The 27,580-nt window shown below is 33.1% G+C and overlaps 2 protein-coding genes and 1 pseudogene across 2 annotated transcripts; all 3 read right to left on the reverse strand.

Annotated features, from left to right (window-relative positions):
* Nucleotides 1-9,806: 9,806 nt before the first annotated feature.
* LOC107938222 (BTB/POZ domain-containing protein At3g22104) lies at nucleotides 9,807-14,077 on the reverse strand. The gene is made up of 3 exons (XM_016871313.2): nucleotides 12,451-14,077; nucleotides 10,797-11,903; nucleotides 9,807-10,476 (listed from the first exon to the last, which is right to left on the reverse strand). Exons 1-3 carry the CDS (start codon nucleotides 12,511-12,513, stop codon nucleotides 10,030-10,032), a joined length of 1,617 nt encoding a protein of 538 aa, XP_016726802.1. The 5' UTR covers nucleotides 12,514-14,077; the 3' UTR covers nucleotides 9,807-10,029.
* Nucleotides 14,078-15,687: 1,610 nt separating this feature from the next.
* Nucleotides 15,688-17,721, reverse strand: LOC107938221 (anthocyanidin reductase-like). The gene is given in 6 exon segments (NM_001327416.1): nucleotides 15,688-15,983; nucleotides 16,065-16,278; nucleotides 16,394-16,553; nucleotides 16,643-16,843; nucleotides 16,948-17,114; nucleotides 17,548-17,721. Coding segments are annotated over 6 exon segments (1,011 nt in total). The 5' UTR covers nucleotides 17,675-17,721; the 3' UTR covers nucleotides 15,688-15,841.
* A 4,505-nt stretch (nucleotides 17,722-22,226) lies between these two features.
* On the reverse strand, nucleotides 22,227-23,883 carry LOC121229414 (uncharacterized; annotated as a pseudogene).
* Between the last annotated feature and the right edge of the window lie 3,697 nt (nucleotides 23,884-27,580).

Here is a 27,580-nt window from a genome sequence, read left to right on the forward strand (position 1 = left end):
ACCATAATTCAAATTATATCAACAATAGTAAAAACATAAATATTAAAATACCTAACAATTAATGTCATATGCACTAATTCATAAATCAATGTATTTTCTCAAACTTAAATTTATATCACTTATGAATATACATTTCATACTTTTCTCTTATTATCACAATTCCAATTTCAATTCGTAATTCAATTTATTTTCTCGTTTCAATGCCTCAAATTCACATTTCAATTTTTCACCCTATTAACGTAACTCAGACTTTGGCGGATACACGGATCCAACCAAACACACCAATATGGCACCCAGTGCCTCATCGGATAGTTCGAAGTAATAGTTGACACCCAGTGTCTCATCGGCCTAGCCGAAGTAAAGTTGGTACCCAGTACCTCATCGAATCTATCCGAAGAAATATAGTGACACCCAGTGTCTCATCGACTCGAGGTCGAAGTATCCCTGAACACTTCCAATCCTATGGCATGCCAACTTTATCCGACTCAGCCCGACTAGTTAATAGGGTATTCAATTCACTTTCTCAATCCTATATCACTTTCAATTCACAATTCAAATCACCAATCATTTTTCAATCAATACGTTTTTCAAATAATTACATCTTCCGTAATTCACTTATTCAATTCAATTTGATTCAATTTGCATCACTTTCATTTTCACTCAATATTCATATCAATTTCACATACTTACCTCAAGTCTTACTTACCATACATAACAATAAAAAAATTCAGCAATCAATAATAATTAAAATTCGAATTATAGTAATACACACCGTAATTCTCCCGTTTTAGTACTCGATGACTTTCTCCTTTCCTTTCGATGCTGATGCTTCAGGTTCTTTGTTGGCTACGAAAATAATAATTTATAATCATCAATACAACATGATTCAATTTAATTCATGAGCCTAAACATGCAAATTTAACCATTTTTAATGTATATATATAATTTCACCATTAAGCTGTCTACTTGAGTCATTGTTACTAAATTATTTATATCTTGAGTTACGAAACTCCAAATTAATATCCGTAAATTTTCCTTAAAACTAGACTCATATATCTTCTAATCATAAAATTTCCAGAATTTTTGGTCTGGCCATTTAATACATTTTATTCGTTAAATACTCCCCTGTTATTTCATTTGAAAGTTCTGACCTCTCTCTACTAAAACTAAATTATCTCATTGTACAGAACTCGAATAAGGTTCTTGTTTATTTATTTTGAAACTAGATTCATTAAGGAGTTCACATATATAAATTACACTCCATAATAATTTTTGTACAATTTTTAATGATTTTCCAAAGTTAAAACAGGGCATCTCGAAATCACCCCGAACCAGTATTACAAAATTTCAAACATCTCTTGATTCATCAATTAATTGCTTACACTGTTTCTACTATAAGAAACTAGACTCAATAAGCTTTAATTCCATATTTTTTTCATCCTCTAGTTCAATTTATAAAATTTTTAGTGAATTTTCAAAGTCAGACCATTGCTACTTCTCAAAACTGTTTTGATGAAAAATGTTAATAACCAAATTTATAACACCAATTCACACCTTATTCCTATTCAAATTTCATTTAAACTCAAATTTAACTATTAAATTTTCAACATATTTTCTTAATTCCGAATTTTCCTCAATCTAGTCCCTAAAACACAAAACTTATAGCTTACTTTGCAATTCAATCCTTATATCTATTCTACCTTGAATTTCGTTCAATTAAACCCCTATTTCATCATTTTATTCAACATGAACTTTGTTTAAAAACCTAAGAACTTCCAAACTAACAACTTAATTTCATCAAAAACTTGTTTTAAGACTTCTAAAATATCAAAATTATGAGAAAATGACTTGATTGAGCTTACCAATTAACTCCAAGCTTCATAAACCTTATTTCCCCTTTTCTTTCTTCTTTCCTTTCTTTCTCCCCTGTTCTTCTCTGTTTCGTTTGCTTTCATTCTGTTTCTTTTAACTTATTTGTTTCTTTATATATAATAATATAATATAATATAATATAATATACTTAATTATTAAATAAATATATATTTTTTAATCAATAAAATCTTTGATATTTTCCACGTTAAACTGCCTCAGCTATAGGAAATGGTTTAATTTCCTCTTAAGTCCTTCTAATTTTTCTTTAATCTATAATTAAACTTTTACTCTTATTCAATTTAATCCTTTTTACTAATTACTCTAAATTAAGCTAAATTTACTTAATTAAAACCTAATTAAACACACTACTAGACTCATAAATATTTTTAATAATTATTTTCGAACTTATTTCACTAAGACGGAGGCCCGATAACACACTTTTCTGGTGCCCACGGATTTTGGGTTGTTACAATCAATACTTAATGAATTAAAAAAATCTGCACTTAGACCTTACTATAAACGTATTACCATGACATAGCAAAACATTACTAAACATATTTAAACAATACCAAGGCATGTTCAAATCATACCTAAACAATAATTTAACATATTTACAACCCTTAACTTATCATTTTCACATGCCAACATCACCATTCAAGCATTTATCATTTATTACAATCCGACCACGTAATACTACTTAGTATTAATTAAACGTTAGATAACCAATAAGTCAATATTTACTTTCATTTTGCTTTGCATGCAAAAATCATTGAGGACAATATACAAAAGATATTAATGTAATTTATGGATACTTTTATTAAACCAATATATTCAAGAAAATACAAATGTACATGGACAAAAACACTACACTTAAGGCATGAGATCCAACACTCAACTGGATCACCAACTTAGTTAATAAAATTACGGAAATGACATTCCGTAATTATAATAAGTTATATTATTAGTAGGTATTTTAGTCTTTTCATTTTAACAAAAATCAATAAAAATATGCATAGTATGGAATAGTAAAATTTTAAATTTACTACTTAACTAAAGCTTGAATTTTATATATTTTATACATTTTTATTAAAATATGCACAAGTTATTATTTCTATCAACTGTATATATATACTTACTATTTATTAAGTGTTTTATTGAGTTAATACCCTTAATCGGGTCACCAACTCAGTTAGAAAAATTATGAAAATGTTATTCCATAATTAAAATAAGTTAACACTATTTGAGAGTATTTAAATTTTTCATTAAATATGAGAATAAATGCGCTCCAACACATTCAAACTCACATACTCTTACATTGATAATAATGTCGATGTTAACCGAGCAAAGAGTGAATCGACTATTATTTTATTTCTTGAAATTAAATATTTATTTTATACATGAATTTAACGGCAATAACGTGTATTATATATACACGTATGTAAAAAAAAATTAAAAAGTTAAGGATAAAGTCTGATTTAGTGAGAATGAGTTCCAGTTGAAACCTCGGCGGAAAATAATATTAAATTTACATGGAAATATTAAAAGAAAAATCATGAGCTATAAAATTGAATACAATATACTATTATACTATATACATCAACCAACCTTAAAATATATGTTTCAAGTAGGCTAATTAGGTTTCTAGAAATTTGATTTACAAACACTAAGCAAAGTTAGTAATAAAAGAGAAGGGAAAAGAAATAGATGATAATTTGTGGGAATCATCAAAGTAAATAAGGAGATCAACAAACAAGCATGATATGTTAAATTCAAGCGTGGCTATGGCATGCTCTACCTCTAAATGATTAAAGCAACTCTAAGCGCGCAATTCCTTCTTCTTTTTTGTTGCCGTCCTATCCCAGAATTCTATCATTTACAAGTCATTATTATTGTCTAGAGTTACTACCCTAAATCCAGGTAATTCTCACCAACTTCTCTTTTTTTTTTTTCATTAATGGTTTTTATTTCTAATTTGCCCTAAATCTTAGGCTATAAACTAATTAAATTTAAGGTATAAGGTCACCCAATTTTTGAGTGCTTTTATTTTAGTCACCCAAAATGAAATTCTTACAATTTTGTCACTCAACTTTTAGGGCACTTTCATTTTAGTCACTCAATAATTAAATCTCTAACAACAGTTAACTTGTACATGCCATATCATGTTCACAAATTCATTTTGGTCACCCAATTTCTAGGTTGCTTTCATTTTAGTCACCCAAGAAATATCTTTTTTTTTAAATATTGATCGAGGTAAAAAAACATTAATGATTAAATTTAAAAAGTGGTAAAAACTAAAATAATACTTTAAAAATTGTCAATTTGTACTTGTTTACCCTGTTGCTACAAGTTTTATTCTTTTTTCAATATTGAAATTTTAAATTTCAAAATCAATTAAAGAGGTTATTGAAATTTTTTTATCACTTGATAGTGTCAACCAATTTGTTATTATAATATTGAAATTAATTAATTTAGTCTCTTTTTAAATAATAAAATTTTATTTTATGTTTTCAATTTAAAATCAACTCAAATAAATCATCTTTAATAATTGTACATAAAACCCAAATTGCTCTTGATTATATGACATTGAGTCTTTCATACTAAGCTAAAAGCAAAGAAAGATTCTTACAATTAATTAAATTGTTTAATTTTATATTTCATGCCAAAAAAAACTCAAAATATTTTCATAACTTCTTTACCCAAACGAAGAACAAACAATTAGTTTAATTAATTGCAATGATTTTTCTTTGATTTTAGCTTAGTATAGAAAATTTGAGATTATATAATCAAAAGAAATTTAAGTTTTGTAGACAATTATTAAATATAAGTTATCAAGTTAATTTCATTAACAATAAAATAGAAACATAAAATAAATTTTAAAATTTAGAAGGAAATTAATTTAATTAATTTCAACATTACAGTAACAATTGGTTAACATTATCAACACATAATTTTTTTACCAATTTATTTAATTGATTTTTATATTTTAAATTTAAAATTCCAATATTGAAAAAAAGAAAATTTAGAATTTCAAGCAATGTGATAAACAAGTAAAATTTGACAAATTTTTAATGCATTATTTTAGTTTCTACTAATTTTTTACTTTAATACTTTATTTTTTTATCCCAATCAATACTTTAGAAAAAAAAAACTTGGGTGACCAAAATTAAAGAGACTTAGAAGTTGGGTGATCGAAATGAAAGTGTGAACATGATATGGAATGTATTGTTAACTGCCATTATAGATTTAAAGGTTGAGTAACTAAAATAAAAACAACTTAAAAATTGAGTGACGAAATTATAAGGATTTAACTTTTGTTAGGAAATAAAGGTCTAAATCCACACAAACTTTGAAACTAATAGGAATATACAATGATATAAACTAATAGTGGAGTAATATTTTAAGAAAATTAAAAATACAATTGTATGAATTAATTAAACCATATCCGGATTCTAACTTTATATATAAAATACCATAGTTCAGTAATAAATTTATAAATTCGAATAGATGGGTTTCAATTCAAATGTCTAAACCCTCAACTTAAAACCTTATTCAACATATCTTGCCGGCAACTACAACCCAATTGTTAAGTGCATGTTCCCTCCGTGGCTATCTCAGTCTTTTGATCTTAAACGCATTTTGCACCAGAAAGAAAAGGAAAATAAATAAACTACTCCTAAATTCCAAACCCACGACAGATCATCAATCATTGTTTTTGCGAACTTATCCAAAAAAAAAAAAAGTGGGCTTCCATTTGGTGGGGTTGACCCAAAACATTCTTTTGGTCATTTGGGGTCCCCAGGATAATATAGCCCCTTAATTATTCTTAAAGATGGATTTTAAATTTTTAGGACACTGATTGAAACAAGGGTCATTCCTTGTCAGCTAATGCTCACACAAGTCCTTGAAGATATCTTGGTTTAAAATGAATTTGACTTGCCAATTCTATTTTTTTGGTTTAAAAAGCAGAGTTGACAGATGGGTCAATTTTATTATTTGAAAAGAAATGAACTAAGGAGGTAAATGAATGAATGCTAGGTCTGAAGATGGTAATAAAAATGGGTCTGGACCTACTCTTTTTTTGTTCTTCTTAGTTCTTGTCATAATTGGTAAAGAAAGAAATCTCTTTCCATCCTCAGTTTATTGTCAACACACGCTTCTTTCCACTTTCCCCCGTTACCTGTGTCTGAAATAATATCTTCTTCACATTTATTATTATCTCGTGAACATTTGCGATTAGCTGATTGAAATAAATAAATAAATCATATGGAAATGCTTTTTTGTTTTATGAGACAATTAAGAATGGGAAACAAGATTAGACAATTGTGTGAGATATATTTTAATTATTACCAGTTTAAGTCAGACATAACTGCTCATCCTTTTAAAAGGGGAGGTGGGGGGGTCAATACAGCTTTCTTCCAACAACAACAGTCCAAATCACCCACAAAACAAGGTTAAATTAAACTGCTCCTGATGTCCTTTAATTTGGTTGCATCAACAAAAGTCAAATAATATGTTATTAACATGCAAACATCAATCCACATACAAAGTATTAAGTTGAGTTTAGTTTGGCTAAGCCAAATTAAAGGTAAAATAATATGTTTAATGACACAAGGATCACGACCAGCCTTTTCTTTTTAATAAGAAAACGCGTGGGAACAAGAGTTGGTTAATTGCTTCCCTTGGCTTTTGCCTCTAAAAACAAACCAGTTTTGTTCAACTGCTGATATAATGCGAGATCTGGTCAAATCAGATAATAATAGAGGGATTTATTTTTGTTTATTAATGGCATGGGATTGCCTCATTAAACAATCCCACAGTTGGGAGACTCTCTGTGCAATATTATCATTGACGTATATATCTCTGCTTAGCCTTTTTTCTTTCTTGATTTGATGTGATGGAATATGAACCTAATCTTTGTAAGTATACTCAACATAAAATACTGCTTATATCTGTTAATGCAAATCATAGTATAGACTTAATCCCTTTTAAAGATTCCTTGAGTTTTTGCTACACTCGGATTGCTCTCAAACCAATAAACATACGCCACTTAAACTGTGATTCGCTATATTTGGCTTAACTATTGATTACCATTAACTTTTTAGAATCATCTTCTCATTTTCTAGATTGCGACTTTTTAATATATAGGCATTAATAATTGATGAATTGAAACACGATTTTATCTTTCTTTCTTTTTTTTTTAAGTATTTTTTCTTGATAACAATATTTGTGCTTGTAATTAAGTTCGACTTAGAAATTTTTTTTACTTCAATTCAATAAATTTCAAATTAAGTTGGAGCACCTTTTTTATATATATATAAATGTATTTTTAATATTTTTTTAAAAATAAAAATTATTAAAATTATATAAAACATATTTTTTAATATTTTTAAATTTTAAAAAATTAGTTGAATGCTAACATGTCATTTATATGGTAATTCATATGTATGCCACATCAGCAAAGTGGAAAGAAGTGGAAGTAATTTTTTTCCTCAAATATTTGGATCAAGTTTAAATTTTAGAGTTGACAGTGTTAATAGTTGGGAGAGTTTTACCTAAATATTACCCATTGTCCGAACAAAACTATGCTCAAACAATGATACGAGGACAATTGTAATTATAAAATAATAATAATATTTTTTAAAAGTAAAAGGGTGGATTTTTTTAATGATGAAAATTTATATGAATAATATTGGATGTTTTAACTTTTACTAAAAAAGATAGTGGGTAGTTAATTAAGAATATTGGGAGGTAAATAAAGAATTCAAGGTTTAGGGTTTTTATAAAAAAATTAGATGACATAATTTTATTTTATTAATGATTTTAGTTTATTTTATACATTTAGAATTGTTGCGCACTGAAGTTAGGGCTGGCAATAGAATTGTCCATGGATTGTGTTATTCATTTAGGTCTGAAGGTTTCGTCTAATATTTGAGAGTGTTTAGGCAAAAATATTAGGCCCGAAAAATAGGCCTAGGTAAAAAAATTAGGCTTGTTTAAAATATGAGTTGGGATTAGGCTTGAACATTTAAGGCTCAAGCCCGACCCAACCAATTTTTAAATTTATAATACTTTATATTATGTCATTTTTATATATTATCATATTACATAATACTATTCTAATGTAAACATTAAAATAATGTTAAGATGACTATATAAAAAATTTTAATAAATAAAAAATATGTAAATTTATTAAATATTAAAATAAAATAAAATAAATATTTTTTAAAAAAATAATATGAACGGGCTTGAATTAGCCTTTTGTAAATATGAGTGGATTTGAGTAAAATTTTAAACTCATATTTCGAGTTTGGTTGTTTGATTAAACTCATTGAAAGAGTTTATTATAATCAATAAATGCTAAATAGAGTAATAAGACATATTGCACGCTTAAAAAAATATGAATTTAAATATTAGAAATGACATTGTTGAAAAGGATAATTACGGATCCAATCAAACCAACATAATACAAAAATAAAAATAAAAAATAGAGACATTCAATAGTTTTGCTTCGATTCTTAAAAACCTTTCGGCTTTAAAAATAAAAAGGGCTAAGAGGTAAGCCTATTAAACCCCCTTGGCTGAACAATAATAAAAAGCTCAAGTGAGCCCGCATTGCATAAGCCTTGTTTAGCCAATTGAGCCCATCAGAAAAGCTCAAATAGATACTGCTTTCTGGCTTCTCTCTTTATTTTTGGTTTGTCTCCATAGCGTCAGTTCATAAACCTGAAGCTTTGACTATATTATTTCCAAATAAAATATAATAAATTTAACACCTCGATAGAAGGTTTTGTTCTTGACTTGGCGTTCATTAATGATCCCACAATTTGGTAATACTTCAAAAAATAAATTTTAAAAAATCACTAATATCAAAGTTGTAGGCGATTGTATCCGAGAGAGTAAGAGCACTGCCTCTTTCAAGGATGTTGGTCCAACTCCAATCGAATCCCTTTGCATTTATGGCTCACACAAACAATGATTCATTAAATTGCTCCACTTTCCAACGTAATGTTAACGTTGGAAGTGCCATGTATTTTGTCCCTGTTTTGATGTCCTCATTCATCGTTAATCATTAGTTCATTATTAAATTCTCATTCTCCAAGGAAAAGACAACCATGTTATTGAAACTTGGAACTCCCAAGGCAAGCCATAGTGCTTTTTACTTTAGTCTTCGGTTGATGCTTTAAAATACATGAAATGTGAGCTATTGGCAAACATCTTTGGGGTCTCCTAAATTAGCGGTCTCCTAAATTAGCATTCTTGTAGTGAGCCCCGTAACCACGCGTGCACTTCGCCGCATAGTTCGCGGTCTGCCTTGGCAGGGTGTGACTATCACTACGGATATCCCTTTAGAAACATCCATTTATTTTATTAGTGCGCTCTCTCTCTGTATCTTATTGGGTTAACAAAGGACATAGATACCCACATTGTCTCTATTTTTTTCTGGTATCTTCAAAACATATTTTCCTTTTCTTTTTTTAAATAATAATACAATGAGATGACGATGTAAGTTCGTTACTTCCTGCCATCGTTTCACACCAGCTTATCTGTTACTTTTGTTTAATATGCTTACTAAGTCAGCTTGATAACTTGGACAATTAAACTTCCATAAAACTCTGTAATTTGAAAAGCTTTGCTTTGGCATAAGCTGGCTGCAATTTTCTATCTGATGCAGGAGCTTCTCTTGGAAATAGATGATAAAAGTGATTACTGATAACGACCATTTAGAGATGTAATTTGGGAGCTTTTTTTTTTTTTGAGATGTTCAATAATTACCGCTTTGTTGACTACATTTCATTGACATTCAACAAACTGTTCTTAGTCACCGGTTGGTAAGACCCAGAACTTAGAACTTTCTTTTGACTTCTTTTAATATTTCATTTTGATAATGTCAAAAGAAAGCAAAATCTTAATTTGAGAATGAAACTAATAGGAGATAATCAAATTTGCTTTTATAGTTCTTACTGAATGAAGTAAAACCGGAGCAGATATCCCAATGTATCGAATATTTGCTATCAACCCACTCTTTACAACATTTGAAACAAAAACAATTTGCATTTACATTGATTGGCTTTACAATGTACAACTATTTTCAAAGACAATGTAGGGCAAACTAAAAAAAAGAAAAAAGAAACAGAACTTTGTAGGCAAGGATGTGTTTCAAGAACAGAGTTTTGGTAAGAATCTAGCATTATTACCAAGGCTGGATAATCTTGTTCTTGGGATATTTCCTATTTGAGTATGGATTGTTCCAGAGAACTTATCCAGTTCTGTTACCCTGAATTGCATTCCTGGCAGCTGTACCTCAAGTTGCTCGGTTTTCCCTGGAACGTCGACTCGTTTTGCATACACAAGGACTTGATCAGAGTTCTCGTTCTCTTTGATGCTTTCCTCGATAGAGATGGAACCACTGAAGGTGTCAATGTGTTTTTGGCCCTCAAATAAGTTCTCAAGCTTGGACTGCTGATTAATGAAACCTTGTATAGCTATTCTTGATGGAAATTTTGAGTTTCGAGCCAAGTGTCTCAATGCATCTGTGGAGAGCTTTGCATAGTTAAGTGCACTGCAGATTCTCATTTTCTCTGCTTCACATATTCCTCCATGAACCTGTTCAGAAATTTCATCAGTAACTTGAGAGTTTGGATTGGCATTGATCCTGATACTAACTGTTAAGTGATCTCTTTCCAATACGAACAATCAAATTAGAATTAGCTAGTGTTTAACAGCTATCTAATGAATTTGCTTAAACATTACAAGCCAGAATTGATTGATCCCTAGCAAAATGTAACTTGTAAGGAATATACTCTAACCAACATCATTACTTAAATTCCAAGTAACATAGAGAATCAGGTTTTGCTATAAATTTTGTGCAAAGCACTTAATTCCATTTATAACAAGGGTAAAGATTTATAAGTTGATAGCAATACCTGTAGATAAATGTCTATGGCTTGAAAAAGCCTATCATGGGATTCTCTTGCAGAATCTGGCAGCAGGAGGACTAATGCTGCAAACTTTGAAGGGGTCAGGTAGGAATCTGCTGAGACTTCCACAAGGTATGAGTCAAGTAAGCTACCAACTTTTCGTAATCGAACCAGGGATGAGCAACAACTCAGTTCATTCTGAAATGCATTTACCAGCCTCAGAACCAGGTTCATATCATACATGTAATGTTTCTTTCGTGGTGGTGGAACAAGCAGAAAATCTATGGTTGCTTGATCCAGTTGTGAACCAATAAGAGTTTCCAAAACGGATTTGCAATGCTTGCTAATCTTTTCCAAACTTGAAGCCACTCGAAACATATCGAACAAGTGCTTGCAAGAAAGGGAGTTCCTATCAAGCAATGAAAGCAAATTGATTATGACCTCCATGATTCTGCACTTCTCAGTTGGGGTGGCAGTAACAAATCTTGATCTTTGATAACAGAAGAGGAACTTAGTTATTGTAGCATGATCAAAATGTTGGCATATCATCAATTTGATTACCTTACCAATCAAATCAATATTCAAAAACAGAAGATCCTCAAACCACCAAGATACTTGAGAGGAATTGTTTCTGATACTATAGCTGCTCCTTGTATCACATGAGCATTGGAAACTCGAGTTCTCAGAGGAAGATGTGTATGGACTGGCAACAATAGGAGAAACAAGCCTTCCTACAACACAATCGAGGACTTTATCAAGAATTAGAGAAGGTTTTGATGGAGAAAGCAACAAATCTTGGCACTCTTTCAAAGCTACAAGGAGCTCAGACCAGGACCAGAAGCTGATGCCATCTAGAGACTTTTTGGTTTGGTTCAACAAGCTTGGCCTGTGGCCATCACTCTCCATCTCCATAAACTGTGCAGCGCAATTTAGTAAGACTACACTGGCAGGAGTTATCTGGGTTCTCCCGTTGTTATAGCAAAACCTTGCTATGAGCTCAAATCCCACAGCTCCCCCAGGAAAGTCATGAAATACAACTTTCAGGTTCCCGCTATTATCCATCGAATTACCAAACAAGCCGCCGAATCTTTTAGAGAATGATGCAAGAGTTTTCTGCAGTAAGAAACAAATTCAAGAGGAATTATAGCACATACTTAGAATATGTGAAAAGAAAAAGAAGAATTCTTTGATGACATTTAGTTCATTTTAATCCAAAACGCCAAGCGGTTACCAACTCAACAAAAAAGGCTAAATATGAACCCCACTAGCATTAAACATACCTATCTACGCTAGAAAATGAAAGAATCTTGCATATGTGTGAAACAGTGAGGTGAGAAGTGTCCATCAACAATAAATTTAAGAGTGGTCCTGTTTCTTCTGTAATCTAGAAGAGGGGCCAAGCCCATGATCATTGGTGAAAGGAATTGCTTATCAGAACCCGGAAGAAATAAAGACTCATAATAAAAGAGAGCACACGAAGGCAGAAACACAGTTGACTTCAAATGAATGCAATAAATCATAGAAGCTGAGACAACGAGTTAAAGCATGCCAAAAGTAGTGATATTTATGATTTTCTCTACCAACAAAAGCTTGAAGTTGAAGTGAAAAATCCCCACAATGAAAACAAAGGGTTCAATAATCAATGGTAAATATATATTACCTTGTCTACCATAAAAACCTCTTCACCGTTGACATCCACTTCAAGATCACAGCAGACTTGCATTGTTCAGATAAACTAAAGTGAAAAGCTGAGAACCCCAATATGGTAAAAGAGGTTTAGGGAGGTGAGGAACAAAAAAGAAAGGGGATGCACTTTCTTTTAGACAGAGCCAAAAAAGGAGAATAAAGGACGTAGAAAAGTTGCTTGTATGAAGAAGCTGGTGCCGGTGCGGTGTTGGTTGGTCAAATGGACTATTGAGCATAAGCGACAAGGTTGGTTAGTAGAGAGTAGATAGAGAAAGGAAAGGAGGGAATCGGAAGCAACGAGGCATTTTTTTAAAAACAATGGAAGTTTTTATAGTTGCTATTGCTATGGTGGACTGGTCATCACCACACACTCTTCCCTCTCATTAACAAATACACGCTTGGTTTTTTATGAGGATTCAACGCCCTTATCAAAAAGGGTATCAAATCCGACAACTATGATCAAAAAATAAAATTGCATAATATTAATCTTAAGATGTCTTAAAAGTTAAATGATTTTTAGTCTCAATCACATCGTTATCATTAGTGTATATGGAAATAAGATCCGATGTAAAACGACCCCCCATCCAAATCCCATTAATTGTGCCACTAAAAAACCAGTTTAAAAAATTGGGTAAATTGGTTATGTTGGTACTGCTGTTTTACATTTGTTGCATTGAAAATTGGACATCAAATTTGGTTGAAATTTTTTTTGAGTAGAAACCATGAAAGAGAAAGGGAGGACTTCTTCCTGTTGATACTGTCAAACTAAAAAAAATAAACAGCTGCAATGCGTATGACCTTTATAAACATATATTGCAAAAGTCATCGGGCAAATATATATATCAAAACCGAGCTTGAAAACAATGTTTATGACTATATTTATATTAATTTGTATGATGCACGTTTTTCAAGGGTTTCTGTCTCTAGCTTCTTTTTAGATGGGGATAATTCTCGTTGACCAACACAAAGGATGGAGTTGTGGCTTTTCCGTTTCAATAGCGCCTGAGAGGGAAAAAAAGAACCCATAGTGGAGGCTGCATCTATAATTCTGTATCCCACTTGAAAAAGAGAAAGAAAAGCTGGTCCAGTCCAAGATTTTCTATTAGGGCATAAAATCATATCTATTCCGCCAAAAAAAGACGACAAAAATAAATTAATTGGTTTGGTGACACTTAGTAGGCAGGCTCCATTGGACCCAAAAGAGATACAAGTATAGGCTAATCAAATTGGCCCAAATGAGAAGCAGTATCTTATCCCCGAAGAGAAACGATAAAACTCAAATTAGCTTGAAAGAATACGACTTTCTTCAGGACCGCTTCTGCCTATTTCCAGCTTCCTTAAAAAAAAAGGCCTAATAAAAATTGGGAATCATAAGAAAGAAGACATAGCAATTGATTTTGTATGTCAGTTGCTCTGAATATGGGCTCATGAGTTGTGATGGTACTCATGACTATGAGAGTGCACGATCTGCTCACCGTGGAGAAGACAATATGTGCCTTTTCATTCTCAACCAAAAATAGCCTCAAACAGAAACATAAGTTCATTGAAGGAGTGTTTGAATAACCTTTGTTATACTTTGACTGTATGGAAAGAGGACTAAGTTTATGAGTAGCCTAAATGCACCCTACAAGAGCACTCTTTACGAGGACCTCTGAAATCACACCTCCAACAATAATTTAGAGGGTCATACTTATTAACTGTTACATCAAACTTCAATTATCATGTCCCATTTAAAGTTATTTAAAGCATATAATAATCACTTCCCTTTTAAACTTTGGCACATGACACCTCAAAACTGGCACAGGAGGTATATAAGGCTGAAGGCCTAAGGCCAGCACCAAGACTCTCCTCATTCTCTTTCTACCTTCGCCATCTCCTATTTCAGACACCCCTCCATTTCCTACCATCTCCAACCACCTTATCCAACAGCTTTCTACCTTATATTAAATGACATGAACCACTCTGCTTTGTCCCAAAATACCAACAACAATCTTTATTGATATTTTTAACTAAATTGAGACATAAATTTTTAGTTGATGCTTAAAAGTCCAACGGATGAATTGGACCTCCGATATTTTATTGTTGTTATTTTAATGTATCAATTGTTTTAATTATGATTTAATTACGATGAGAGTAGACCTGCTCAAGGGTCGAGTTTAGGTAAAATTTTAAGCTCATTTTTTAGACGGGTCTAGGCTCGATCCTAAATTTTTAGTCGAGCCTGGCCACCCTATGCATACCTATAGATGGGAGAGTTGCTTCTTCTAAAAACAAAAGTCTCTAACTATCTCTCGATGAATATATGCCTTTGTTTGAATTAAAGAATTAGAATAGACAAACAGAAAGCAAAAAAAAATGGAAATAGAAAAAAAGGGGGAACCCCAAATTATTAAAAAGGTGCAATGCAAACAAAGAAACTATAATAATAATGGGCCAAAAGAAAAAAAAAAAGTGAAGAATGTAGAAGCTCTGGATGGGTTGCCTCTTAGTGACGGGCTTTCTGGTTTTCTTTCTTCTTCTATACAAAGAAACGTTAATGTCTCCCTCCCTCTGTCTGTCTGTCTGGGTTCGGTTGTGTTACTTCTTCCGCTGCTTACTGTCATCAAAACGTGACTTGACTCACTTGAAAACTACAGCTAAAAAGATTTGTTGGACTTTTCCTAGTTTCTATTATAAACCAATGATAGGATCTTGAGCTAAGCAATGCCTTAAACTCCTTTGGGTCAAGTCCTTCACTAATATGGTTAGTTGGTATTCCTTGGGCCAACCTTTCTTTGACTTCAACACTGTTTGAATTCAAGAGGTACACAATTTTTCATGCTCGATTCATGGACATCTTTTACTAATATAGATATGCATTTGATCAAGCCATGATGTACAAATGTTCTGAATGATTCATTGACATTTTTTTTATTTTACTGATGTGGAAAATATTGTAGGACGAGAAGATATTACAGATTCTCGACTTCAAGGAAAATTGGATGTTTAACAAGTGAAGTGCATTGCTGCCCTTGCTTATTACTGGATAAATCATGGATCTACAAGAGACTATTATTTATTGATCCTTCTTTAACTGAACGTTGAAGTGATTAGGTAACTTGGTTATTCATTTTCCTTTTTCTTTTGAGACTAAGATGAAGACCGGAGAGTTTATGTTTTGTTTTGAGATTAGCTGAGTAGACTAAAAAGTTAGATCAAAATGCATGCTTCATTTGTAGGACATGAGGTGATAGAAATTCATAATCAAAATAGATGACAAACGCCACACGGTTTTGCCTTCATTTGTAGAGCATGAAGTTATTCGAATATTATCACAATAGCACAACAGTCAAACACCATAATCATTGGGGAAGCGTCAAAGCGCTTCACTTGAGCAGCCCCTTAGACTTCAAATATTCCACGGTTTGGTCGTAGATTTCCTCGATCCCATACTTAAAGCTGAATCCTTCGCTAATAAGCTTCTCTGAGGAAATGATCAACTTGGGTTTGGAGGGGAAATCTCCAAAACTGCAATCGTTATAAAGTAGACAATGTTAAACACATTTCTCACATAGAAGAAGAGAACTTTTTCAATGCATATCGACTTACTCGGTAGGGACTTTGAAGTCAGGGTATCTTTTGTTGAGGAACTTTGCTAGTTCTGGCACACTGGTATTGACAGCACTGCATATATATCGACCCGATGCAGATTCTTTTTCAGCCAGAAAAACATGGGCTCGGCATACGTCTTCCACATGTGTGATAGAGATCGAACCTGACAGCATCTGCATTCCTTTCAAAGCATTTATGAGGAATTCATTGCCTGCAAGATGTTGAAATTCCATCAGATATAGTTTACGATGCTCCTATTCAGATGTATTTAGATATATCTGCAGCACAATGAAACAAAGCTATGACATTAGGTTCTGATTTAATACCTGAAATCAAAGATGTAGCAAGGCCTATGCTGCTGGGGACAATTGGGGTGAGGGAAGGACCAGTCATGAGAGAAGGGATAACTGTAATGAGATCAATGTTGTTTTCTTCAGCAAATTTCCAAGCTGCCTTTTCAGCCAACGTCTTGGATGCAGGGTACCCCTGCATATATATATGGATAAAGCTTACAACAACTATCTTTTGTTTGATCATAAGATAAAAAAAAAATTGTATTTGCATCAAATTGTTACCCAAGTTGGTGGCTTTGCTGATGATAAGAACTCGATATCGGTCCAGTCTTTCTCTGTCATGACGAGATCTGTCCCATCCAGTGTGTTGATAGACACAGCTGCGGCAGATGATGTCAAGACGACTCGTTTAACTGTTTTTGCTTTGGCACAAGCTTTCAAAACGTTCACCACTCCTTGAGTCGCTGGTTTGATCATGTCATTCTATAAGATGAAAGAAAATAAAGCAACCTTGTCATTCCAGAATCAGCAAGTCATTTGATTATCAATGAAAAAAAAACCAATCTAAGGGTATTAATGTTATATACCTCTGGATCTTCAGAAGCAAAGTTAACGGGTGTCGCAACATGGAAGACAAGGTCACAACCAGCAATAGGGGCATCAAAGCTCCCTTCATCAGTTAAATCCGCCTGAAAGATCTTCAAGTCTCCCAACTCTTGTAGTGTTACAAGGTGAGAGATCTTCTTCTGGTTGTCTGCATAAAATTGAGATTAATTAACCCCATTTATATGTTTTGCTTACTTTGTTTGGCTTTTGGGTGACGCGAGAAAAATCAAAATTAAAAAAGAAAACTCTACCCATTACACAGTTGATATCTCATATCATGGTAAAAGCTTAAATGGTCTGAGGAAGGGGTTAAAAAGCCCTGGAATTCTTGGCCAGCCTAAGGAGTATAAAAAGGAAAAAAAACGGAGGAGGTAAATCATATATTAGAATGGACCATCAAAACCGAACGGATGAAAACTAGGGAGTTAGGCAGTTGTAGTAATCTAGTAACAACTGTTACCACCTGCTACTGAAAGTTTCCCTTGTAAGAGGGACGGATCAACATTTCTCCTAGTAAGCAAGCAAAATGAGAACAGACAATTCCATAAAAAAGTAAACACAAAAGACAAAGAAGATCTAACCAGGGTCCCTGACTGTAGTGTTAACGGCGTAACCCTTCTCGAGCAACAACTTGACCAGCAATGAGGCAACGAATCCGCTGCCACCCACGACACAAGCTCTCTTTGTTCCTACGAGCTGGCTGGCCATGCTTCTGTCTTAATCTGTGTTTTTTTTTCGGTTCTTTTTAATTGTTCCTAGGGACTGCTCTCCGACTCCGACGAAGAAACACTTGTGGAATGAGCTACTGCTTTAATAAACGCTGATCTCTCGGTCCAAGCTAGACTAGATTAGATATTTAGGTGAGCACGCGACCTTATGCATACCAACGACACAAAAAGTCTTATAACTTTTGATGTAAAAATTATATTTGATTCTCAACTCATTTTTAAAATTGTCAGTTTATTAGTTTTATAAAATAATAATTATTATTTTGAAGATATTTTTATTTTTTATTATATTTTTATAAAAATCTAGAAATATTTATAATAGCATAAGATTTAAATTTAAAACATGCGAGCATTTATCTTAACTTTATCATTTTTTAATTAAAGTCATATTTAATTTTTTTATATTAATTTTTATAAATTTATTACATAAAGTTTCAACTGCGCATGTAATAATCGAAAAGAGAACCAGCAATTTTTAAAACCAAAAAAATTCTAAATTTAATATTCATCTCATAATTAATGTTAAAGAAAATTGAAATCTTAACCCTGAATGATTCTTCCTCTCTTCGACCTCTTCAGTTCTAAAGTGATTTGGAAAAGGCAGATAAGCCTCCAATTGAAGTTTGTATTAATAAGGTTAATCCAGTAACTGTAGGCTAAATTATTACAATTATGGAAGAAAGGGAAGGGAACTGATAGTTTTGCAACAACAATTTAATTTTATAAAGTACGAGGACAGTTGCTTGTTAGGTAGATAGAGGCTTTCCTCCCTTTGAACAAATGGGATAATTGTTTCTTAGGTTCTCCGAAAATTAAAATTTTTTAGCCTCTAATAAAATGAAAATATTCCTTTTTGGCCCTCTAAAGAATTAATAATTTAATTTAAATTTTTAACATAAAAAATTTAGTTTTTATCTATTAAAATTTTATAAATAGATTTTTTTTTTTTTACTTCTCCCAACATTCATAATAGGAAAATAGAGTAGTATTGAAGTTGCAATCAGGTGAAGATTTAATGTTGGGGCACCATCGGCTGCAACCTGAAAATGCCAAATACCCCGGGGGGGGGGGTAGTTGAGTGAATGGCCACCTAAAAAACACACTCCTTCACCTCCATCTACCTTTCTTCCCTGGTTAGGTAGTTTACTACTTGCTCATTTTTTTTACAAGGATGGAAGGAAGATATAAACTTTTTGCAGCAGTTTGAAAGTAAATGATGTTAAACAAGCTTCTTTATTCATCGTTAGGGAAGCTATGTTGGAAGCTAAGAGGAGAGGCTTGAAGATAGTTATCTACTTTCATAAATCAAAGTTTCTGCACAAAGTCCTTGAGTCAGAATCAGAGCACTTCAATTGGAGGATTCAACCTTTATCAGAGGATATTAAATTTATCTACAATGCCGTACCATTAATATATATAGAAGCATTGTTCTGGTCTAATAGCATTAATAAGTGGGCTCGATTAGCTTCTAGATAAAAATGTTTCCTTCATTTGTACAAAATTTAAAAAAAAATACAAGATAGGGCACGAATTGAACTGCGGTTCTTATTTTTCCTTGCATTTTCCTGGAAATGAAACCATCAATGGGAATTACACAAAAGGCAACCTTTCTTGACGGCCAGATTGACTTTATTTGCGCCGACAATCCTCCAAGCTGTTTGGCTCAAAATCAAAGCATTGCAAAGAAATCTAGAGAGAATAACAAGATAATTAAGAAATAAATAAGGAATCATCATAAATTTAGCTATTAATATTTAGTTCTTTCGTCACTTTGCTACTATTTTTTTTTATCATTTTGATCTTTAACCTAAAATGAAAAGTTGATAGAATTGTTAACATTTTAATGGCGTTGACGTGGTAGCTTGTGTGGTAGTTTATATGTACTTCATTTTTTAAAATTCTTATTATTTTTATACATATTTTATTAAATTTTTATGAAGTAAACAAAAACTATCACGTGGGTTATCATGCCATTGCCATCAAATTTTTTAACAGTTCAACTAACTTTTTTGTATAAAGAAAAATTTGACTAAATTTTAAAAGTTAAGAATCAAAGTGATGTAAAAAATTAGGACCACAATGACAAAAACAATAAACAATAGGGACTAAAATTTTCATTATGCCAATAAATAATCTGTAATAGCTTGATTTGCAGTGGTATCAGAAATGACGATTTCAAAACTCCATTTTTGTAGTTCAAGTCCGTAAATATTAAATATTAATATTTATGAGGTTAATATAGAAATATATTAAAGTTTCGTCCTTTAATTTTACCTATTAATTGCTTAAATGGGTTACAATGACTGAATTGTAAAAATTCAATCGTTATAGATTTTTAAATAGCTAAGGGATCAAAATGGTAATTAGATCATTTTAATTCAAAAGGTGGCGGATGGTATTAATTCTACTAACTTTGGTTAATCATGCTTAAGACTTAATCAATTAATGTTTAATTAAATTAATCTTGATTTATTAAGTTTAAACAAAGTATATAAGTTAAAAATTAAAGAAAAATAATTGATTGAGTCTTAGCTCGATTGACATAAGCATTATTGCTAATGCAGGAGGACGTGGTAATTGAATCAAATCGAAGATAATCGAGAAAAAGTAAAAATTGCCGAATAGTCCTTAAAGATTTGCTTGTTTGCTATTTTCTAGGTAAGTTCATATGGAACTTATTATTTTGTTTTATTAATTATGTTTATTTTATTTATAAGTTTAAATTGTTATGAAATTTGTGAATTATGCCAAATTGGCATTAGTTGGACTAAATTGTAAAGCAAAAGTTTAATGATTATGATGAATAGTACAAGGTACTAAAATGGATATGGAATGTTTATAGGATTTGTGTGAAACAAGTATACTAATATAGGATTTGAAATGATACAATTACGATAACGATGCTCGTGTGAACTTAGTAAAAGACTTTGATATTTCTGACATGCCATTAAGGTTGAATACGAAATTAATCAGGGATTTACATGATGATACGAAATCTGAAATTTGTTGTGGATTCTCGATTTATAAGTTTCGTTGGTTTAGCTTGGACTGTTAACCTCGATATGATGTCAACTTATGTGAGCAAATTCTTAAAAATGTCAACTTGTGTGAACAACCTTGATCATTGTCAGCTTGTGTAAGCAAAATAGTCCCGTGTATCTGAATTTGATTTGCTATAGTTCTTTCGAGTGAAACTTTTACCTAATGAAAGTGGAAAGGTTGAAATGGATTGAATATAGTTTGAATGAGGTATGATTTCAAATGGAATTGTGGTATGTGTTTTCAAATGAAATTACGGTATATGATTTCTTATCTATTGAGCTTAAAATGCAAAATGGATTTGTATATGATTTATGCATTAGTCATTCCAACGTATGCCAAAGAATTCCTTATTGATTGCCAACTTGTTTAAATGTTTAGCTTGTTGAATTGTTAAGGTAAGTTAAGAAAATTTGATAGGAACTTACTAAGTATTCATATGCATGTTTTGTTGTTTTTCTTTTCCTTGTAAATTGTCACTTTACAGAACATATCAAGAGAATCGCCTAAAAGCTTACACTATCTCATTTTTAATTAGTAGCTTTTTAATTGTTTTAAGTCTGAAATTGTGGCGTGTATATAGGTATTTTATATACGTTAGTTTTGAACATTAAACGTAGTTTAAGGCATGATTTTGATAATGTTAATGCCTAGTTGAAATAGTATGTTTTGGCAATTGTGGTTGAGGTATACATGACACTTAAAATAACATGATTGCACATAGATTAGCATAGATGAGTTGATTTTTGAATGGCTAGTTTTATTAGATGAGTGGTTTACAATTGAAAAAGTTGAATTGGTATGTTTTGTGCTATTTCAAGTCTACATGGATAATACAAGAATATGTGAAAACTAAGTACAGTAAACAAAAAAAGCAAATTAAATTTATAAAACAAATAATTAAACATATGATTAATAAAAAATAAGTAAACACTAAACTTACATAAGTAAAAACATCATTTTATTCCTTTAAATAAACGTCATCTTCTTTATTTATGTAAGTGGTTATCTTCTATAAAGAGTTTTTTTTTATTTAATTGGTTTTTAAATAATATTTTGTTTTATCCAAGAAAGTAAGTGTACTTAGTAAGTTTAATATTTACTTCTTTTTATTAATTATATGTTTAATTATTTACTTTTTATTTTATTTAGTTTTTCACATAATAGCACATTATTTATGTGGAATTGATGATTTAGAAAAAAGAGTTCTACTCATTGTTAGTTTAACAATTCATTAACAATCTTAACATTAACTACTATGATTAAACACATTGATAGTTCACATATTACATTGAATATTTTCATAATATAAATACCATTTGAACATTTTATAAAAGTATAAATACGAAATAAGACAATATCTTTAATAAAAAATAATTAATGTAGCGGTTGTCCTTTATTTGAAATAAATTACTTTGAGAGAAACAAAATATGTTACCTTTTTAGTATTTATTCTAGATAATAACGACAAGAATTAATAGCCACCTAGAAGGTTGAGAAAGGAAATAGGATCCAGTGAAAATAGATAACATGTTTGATGAGTACAACATGTTCCTCTCAAAGTCAAAATTTGAGTGGTCAATCAATTTTTGCAGATGATTAATATAAAACATGGGAGGAGAGCTCTAGGGCTTAGTGAATAGAGTTCCTCAATATCTGAATGGCAATCAGCTTTTCCAGCCACTGAATCGAAGCTTGATTGACCTTCCATTTCCCGCATTTTCTCTAAACCTTTAACAACCCTCCCTGCAATTACCCTGCACACAACCAGAGCTTTTCTTAGGGAATGCTTTTCTTTATCAAGTTCAACACTCTCCATAGCCCTTTTACTTGTGGAAGAAGTAAAAACACCCCAGCATCCGTTGGCTTCCCTCTTGCTGAAAAACCCTTGTCTTAGAATTTGACACACTTCGCATTGCTCCAATGTGCAGAGGCTTGAAGTGTTTTCCATGCCAAGAGAGCATGCAACAGTTGAGCCATAGAACCTCAAAAGCTCATTCCCATCAGCTAGGCAACGTGGATGTTTCTTGGATAGTTTATTTGCCTTGAGCTTTACCATTTCTCTGTAATCTTCAAATTGCACAAGAGTTCTTTGCATGTTGTGAATCTTCAGTATCCTTTCAATTTCACCAAATTTATTTTCAGGCTCCAAAAAACTTGTTTGGCAAATTAATTCCACTATTTTCTTGGAGGAGTCTCCTTCAGAAAGTGCCGTGACTGCACATATGAGATGACTTTCAAGTTTCTCGATAACCAGAACAACATAATTTTAAAAGAACCAATAAATCACAGCATGTAAAACTAAAATTGTCATCCTAATTGACAGATGAAAAATACATATAAATGTTCATACATGAGTAGTGAACTTTACCAGCATGCGTGGAGAGATGATGTGATTCTATGGCTTCCAACTTTTTAAAATTTTCACCACATTTCTGGCAAACATAACGTTGGGACTCAAAATCAAGGGATCTTCTAGGCTTGGAAGAAGAGATGCCACAGCTACTTCTCATGAGTGAAGGACCCGCAATGATCTTCCTCGACCTTCTGCTATTGTAGGCCGGTTCCATAAAACGGTCTCCAGGACCAGGTGTGCCAGGCCTAAGGGTTCCCACAAAAGTTGAACCCCCTTGCCATCATCATTACCTGAGCACTCAGTCTTGATCTCGAGAACACATTTGGAGTCGGTGAAAACGGCTTGATGGGTTATCTGATTGATAATCTCACTGCTCGCTATAGACGTCGGGCTGCCAATTCGTGGTGCCTTGTCTGCCTGTCTCTTGCTTCCATGAATGACATCTCTCAAGTTAGATAAGGATCTTGAACACCCTGAACTACATAAACATGGGCTGTTTTTCTCAGTGCTGTCGTTGGCTGCGGGTTCCTTCACATCGGGCAACTTTGGTTTACAGTTGACTGATCTCTTGAGACTAGTTAACCAAGCTGAAGACATCTTATTCTCCCTTGCTTTGAACCCCTTTTTCTCTTCTCTACCAGTATGTTTTTCTATGTCTCCAATCTCCACAACTCTTAAAAGTCTCACCTTTCAAACCCTATGATTGCGCCATTAGAATTAAACAAGACAAGCATACATACCATCACGGAAAGCTATATTTAGTTTGCGCATATTGTTTCTGTTTTGTGCACTATTCTCTGTGTTTGGCAATTATTTCCTTGCTTGGACCAGCCATACACATTACAAATCTAGGCAAGGTTTCAGACAGAGAAAAATGGGAAACAAAGCTAATCTTGGCAATAAGTTAAGAAGATTCCTAATAAGTACTTGCCAAATATATGCAATCAATAAGTTGCCTGGCCGTTTCTTTTCTTCTCCTCTGATTTCTTTTTAAAAAAAAAAAACACTCCCAATTAATGAATCACTAATTATTAGAGATCCGAATCCATTATTAGTAATATCAGACATTTCAGAGATTTTATAGCATACTGATTTCCTTGAAACATGTAAAGAAACATTTGCCTTAACTCCCTGTCTAGTCTTCACAGTTTAACTCACAGGATTTAAACTTGACTGCCGATCAGTATTATATATATATATGAATGTTTTTTTGGAAAATTTTGAAGAGAAGAGTTGCATAGGGCTTTAACCTTGATTTATGAAGTCAACATATAACAATTTGTCACAGCAACCTTGGCTTTGTTGGCTGATGTTAGATACTTGATCATCTCCATTAATATCGGATGACACCAAAGTCTCTATGACTTGATGTAAGGCTTTTGTTCTTACGTGCCAAGCGTAGCATGCGGGGGCATGAATTGCTGTCACGTCCAGAACAGAGAAATCAATCAGAACAAATATTAATGTTTTGTAAGTTTAGAAAGATGATTATCACTCTACCTGCTGGAAACATGTTTAAGTACGTTTTTATGCTACAATCCAAATGAATTGAAGTCGTAGTTTTCACACTTCAACATGCTAACAGAACATGATCATATTCCAATTATTAATTTTCGTTATTATCTGTTATCTAATAATAAATCAATACAACTATTAAGTGTGAAATCCATACTGTTTTGCCCTGTTTAATTGTATTTTCTTCTTCCGTATTTTGGACATTTAAAGCTTCAAGACGAAAGAATGAACAATAATGCCAGAGTACTTGAAAATTAGGAGATAAAATTTCAAGTAAAAGATGAAAATACTAGTATGAAAACCTTAGTTCAATAGCAGAGTAAATTAAAAACCAAGTTTGAGTATGAACCGAATCGAGCTAAACTTTGTGCATCGAACTTTTGATTTGACCTGAGGTCAAGCCTAGCAACGGACCAACTCGGCTTGGTCACAGGTAAATACGTGAATGGAGATGCAATGTTCATGGTTTCTGATGCATAAAGGCTTTGATATGGTCTTATTGATAAAGCTTCCCTTTGGAAAGCATAGACATGTACAAACTATGAACAGTGCTTTATGCTTACATCCAAAATACAACAATTCATCTTAGCCAAGCTTGGAAATAACATCGTTTAGAGTAGATGCGGTCTCAGCATAATACTTTTCTGCTTCAGGGGTGCTCTTGATCTTGGCTGCATGGTCAAGCTTGAAGAAACAAAAGAACATCCACATCAGAACTGACAAGGTGAACTTGATTGGACAGTTCATCAGAATGGAAAATACGAGGTATCTCAGCATTTAATCTCCAGTCGTTGACACTATCTGTTGCGGAAAGGATCGATTCGAGAACTCCGATATGACTACAAGTAAATTGACCGGAACGAAAAATAAAGTGAACACAAGGATTTACGTGGTTCGGCTTTAATGCCTACGTCCACGGGCAGAGGCGAAAAGAAATTTCACTATAACAAGATGAAGATTACAAGTGTTTACACTCAAGACACAACCCGAGAACCTCACAACTCTCAACCCTATAGAAACCCGAAAGCTAAAATCCTAGCTTTCAAAGAACAAGCTTTGCTCTCTCTTGGTTTGGGATGATGAATATGGCTAATGAACCTCTCTATTTATAAGAGAGTTCAAGGACATAATTGTCCAAAACTTTGGCAAAGATTTGTGGTTGAAAATGGACACCAACAACCATCCACTAATCCACTACACCAACAACCCACTACCAACAACAAAATCCACTACCATTTTAAGCCATTTCTTAACAAATCTCCACCTTGGCTTGAAATTTACCAAGCTGAACATCATAGTGAATTCCTCGAACTGGATCACCTCTTCCAAACGCCTCTCTGGCGCTAATCAATCCCGAATACCTATCAAGTCCAAGCAATGCTTGAACTTATATGCAGGGATCACCTTAGTTAACATATCTGCAGGATTCTTCTCGTAGCAACCTTGCTGATAACAATGTCACTTGCGTAACATGTTCCCGAACAAATGATATCTGACATCAATGTGTTTGTCCGTTCATGAACATCTGATTTTTAGTCAGATGTATGCACTCTGGCTATCGCAAAATACAACAGTGAAATCCTGTTGTAAACCCAAACTGCTTACTAGACTTTCATCCACAATGCTTCTTTCACTGCTTCTGCTAACGCCATATATTCCGCCTCAGTCGTAGATAAGGCTACGGTAGACTGTAACACAGCTTTCCAACTAATGGCTCCTCCAGAATAAGTGAAAACATAACCCGTCAGAGATCTTCTTTTGTCCAGATCTCCGCATAATCAGAGTCCACATAGCCCGTGACACTGCTAGGCAGTCACTCTGATCATATACAAGCATAAATCTGCAGAACTCTCAAGTACTGAGAATCATTCACGGCCTGCATGTTCCTTGCCAGACAACTCATGTATTGCTGACCACTAACTGCATGTGAAATGTTGGCGAGTGCAAACCATTGCATACATCACGTTCCAACTGCACTCGGTATGGAATTGAGACTTGCTGTTTCTTCATCAGATGTGGTGAAACTCTGCAGAGAGTTTGAAATGTGGTGCCACGGAGTACTCACAGTTTTCGCTTTATCCATGCCGAAGCGTTGAAGAACCTTTTCAATGTAGTTCTTCTGCGACACACGAGCTTGCCCGCCTTGCGATCTCTGTGAATATCCATGCCCAAAATTTCTTGGCAGCACCCAGATCCTTCATCTCGAACTCACCACTCAACTGCGACTTTAACTTGTTGATTTCCGACATGTTTTGGAAGCAATTAACATGTCATCAACATACAGCAACAAATAATGTGCGAACCATCTGAGAGCTTCCGATGATAGAACAAGCATCATAGTCACATTTGTGTACCATGCTGAATCATGAAGCTATCAAACCGCTGTACCACTGCCTTGGGATTGTTTCAATCCATATAAAGACTTTAATAGACAGACATGGTCTTCTTACCAGGAACTGTAAAACCCTCTGGTTGACGCATGTAGATGTTTCCTCGAGCTCACCATGCAAGAACGCCGTTTTTACGTCAAGCTGCTCAAGTTCTAGATCAGACTGGCCACCATGGCAAGTAATCACGAATGGAGAATGCTTTACGACTGGGAGAAACTTCATTGTAGTCAATCCCCTCTTCTGAGTGAAGCCTTAGCAACCAATGTGCTTGAATCTAGTTGCTTCAACCCTAGGATCCTTCCTTTTCTTGAGACCCATTGCAACCAACTATTTCTGGTTACTTGGCGCTTAACCAACTCCCAAGTATGGTTCTTGTGAAAGATTCTATCTCTCATCATAGCAATTGCCCACTGTGCCGACTCATCACACGTGACGCCTCATTATAACTGGAGTTCATACCAATGGACTCCGCCACACTGACGCGAAAACACAGATTAGCGTAACGCGGATTGGTTGATTGTCTCTTCGTCTTCCAGTGCAATGCTATATGGTTTTCTTGAGGTGATCTCTTCATCGGAATCTTGCA

This window comes from Gossypium hirsutum, chromosome A05 (genome assembly GCF_007990345.1).
Source record: "Gossypium hirsutum isolate 1008001.06 chromosome A05, Gossypium_hirsutum_v2.1, whole genome shotgun sequence".
NCBI lineage: Eukaryota > Viridiplantae > Streptophyta > Magnoliopsida > Malvales > Malvaceae > Gossypium > Gossypium hirsutum.

Excerpts from the sequence above, each read along its gene's own strand:
- LOC107938222 (XM_016871313.2), bottom strand. The coding sequence starts at position 12,513 with ATGCAAGTCTGCTGTGATCTTGAAGTGGATGTCAACGGTGAAGAGGTT. Across the intron at positions 11,904-12,450 it reads AGGTTTTTATGGTAGACAAG|AAAACTCTTGCATCATTCTC; the intron begins GTAATATATATT and ends TTCTTACTGCAG. Across the intron at positions 10,477-10,796 it reads CCATAGACATTTATCTACAG|GTTCATGGAGGAATATGTGA; the intron begins GTATTGCTATCA and ends ATTTCTGAACAG.